The sequence below is a fragment of the Euphorbia lathyris genome, chromosome 3 (genome assembly GCF_963576675.1).
Source record: "Euphorbia lathyris chromosome 3, ddEupLath1.1, whole genome shotgun sequence".
NCBI classification, from domain to species: domain Eukaryota; kingdom Viridiplantae; phylum Streptophyta; class Magnoliopsida; order Malpighiales; family Euphorbiaceae; genus Euphorbia; species Euphorbia lathyris.
The window spans coordinates 106,928,263-106,930,071 of NC_088912.1; the positions used below are offsets into that span (position 1 = coordinate 106,928,263).

The window sequence follows — 1,809 nt, forward strand, 5'->3', positions numbered from 1 at the left end:
TTTATTTTTTTATATAGGAATTAGAATAAATTTGTAAATTATTTTATATTGCATGATCAATGTATCTAAATATGTGCATATTTGTAAATTATTTTATATGGCATGATTAATGTATCAGAATCTCTATCTATCAAGATTGAACTAAACGATATCTCAAATCTCCGAATTGAACCACACCGAATTTTCAGAACTATTTAATTCTCCGACTTTCAATTCAATTCTGAAAAATTTATAATCTCTCAATTGAACTGAACTGTGAACAGCCCTACATCACATAGTAAATCTTCCTAGAATTTTGTAGCTTTATCTCCAACTCACACTCTTCTTGGCTGAATCAAATCTCATTTAGATTGAATTTCCTATGTTACTTCCCATATATATTAATATCCTTATTATTAGACATGGTTAATTAGAGAAATTATTCTAATCTCAGTAAATCATGCATTCTAATTAATTAGATAATGCAATTAGGCAAGTCTATCCTTAAATTTTGTAGTTTTCTCAGCAAATCACAATAATTTCCTTTTTCTCTTCTGCCCATTCCCGATGAATCCGCAATCCTGAATACCCTAATTGCGCCTCCCTTCTCTATACATAATTAGATCTTTGTCTGATAGGTTTGCCTACACCATTTCGTATACTTGTACAGCTTCAAAATCAATGGCGGCATCTCTGGATATGAGCAGAGGGAGAGGTAGAGGCCGTGGTAGAGGACATGGCTTAGCTGGGCCTTTCCAATGGGGAAGAATGTCAGGAGCTGTGGGTAAAATAGGCAAGCCTCCTCGCAGAATCAGTGAAGATAGTATTAGAGCTGCTGTTGGGATCACCACTGGAACCAAGATATATCTATCTAACTTGGATTATGGAGTATCCAGTGAAGATATAAGGGAGCTCTTCTCTGAGATAGGAGATCTAAAAAGTTGTGATGTTCACTATGATGAACGTGGTCGCTCTAGTGGCTCAGGTGAAGTGGTTTATACAAGAAGAAGTGATGCATTTGCGGCTGTGGAGAAATATAACAATGTTATATTAGATGGAAAACCAATGAAGGTAGAAATTGTTGGTGCCACTGCAGAAATGCCTCTCTCAGCTAGAGTTAATGTAAGTGGAGTACATGAAAGGATGAACAGGACAGTTGTTATGACATCTGGAAGAGGCTTGGCTACTACTAGTAATCATCGCGGAGGTCCAAGCCGTGGTGGGGGTATGAGAAATGGCGGAGGCCGTGGAGGAGGAGATGGGCGAGGACGTGGACCAGGAGGAGGGCGAGGGCGTGGAGGAGGCCGAGGACGAGGAGGAGGGCGAGGGAAGAAGACAGCAGAAGAGCTGGACAAGGAATTAGAGAAGTACCATGCTGATGCTGAACCAATGGAAACCTAAGTAAGCTGTGTTTAGTAGGAAAAAATAATATGTGGTGAGTAGGCTTTATATGAATGAACACGTTGGTTGGTTTCTTTAAGGAGTGTTTTAAATATATTGATTTGAATTATCTTGATTTATTTTATGAATTCGAGATTGCATTCTAAATTGGTTTATTTAGTTTGAAATCGCCTATATAACATACACCGGATTCTTAACTTATTCAAATTGAAGTTTTTATCCACATATATAACATACATACGAAAAATAAAACGAATTTCAATAAAAGATTATCTTAAAGGGAATAATTCAATTTAAAGTAAAAATATTTTTGGTTTATATCGTATACATGACATATATACAATATTATTAGCTTTATTAAAATTTAAAATTTATCCGCATATATAACATGTTATATTCATATATATATATATATATATATATGACATA

At 35.4% G+C, this 1,809-nt stretch overlaps 1 protein-coding gene across 1 annotated transcript; it reads left to right on the forward strand.

Annotated features, from left to right (window-relative positions):
- The first annotated feature begins 304 nt into the window (after positions 1-304).
- LOC136223988 (THO complex subunit 4D-like) lies at positions 305-1,380 on the forward strand. Its single transcript, XM_066012191.1, has one exon. It carries the CDS (start codon positions 661-663, stop codon positions 1,378-1,380), a length of 720 nt encoding a protein of 239 aa, XP_065868263.1. The 5' UTR covers positions 305-660.
- Positions 1,381-1,809: the final 429 nt, after the last annotated feature.

Coding starts and splice junctions, on each gene's coding strand:
- LOC136223988 (XM_066012191.1), top strand. CDS start 661: ATGGCGGCATCTCTGGATATGAGCAGAGGGAGAGGTAGAGGCCGTGGT.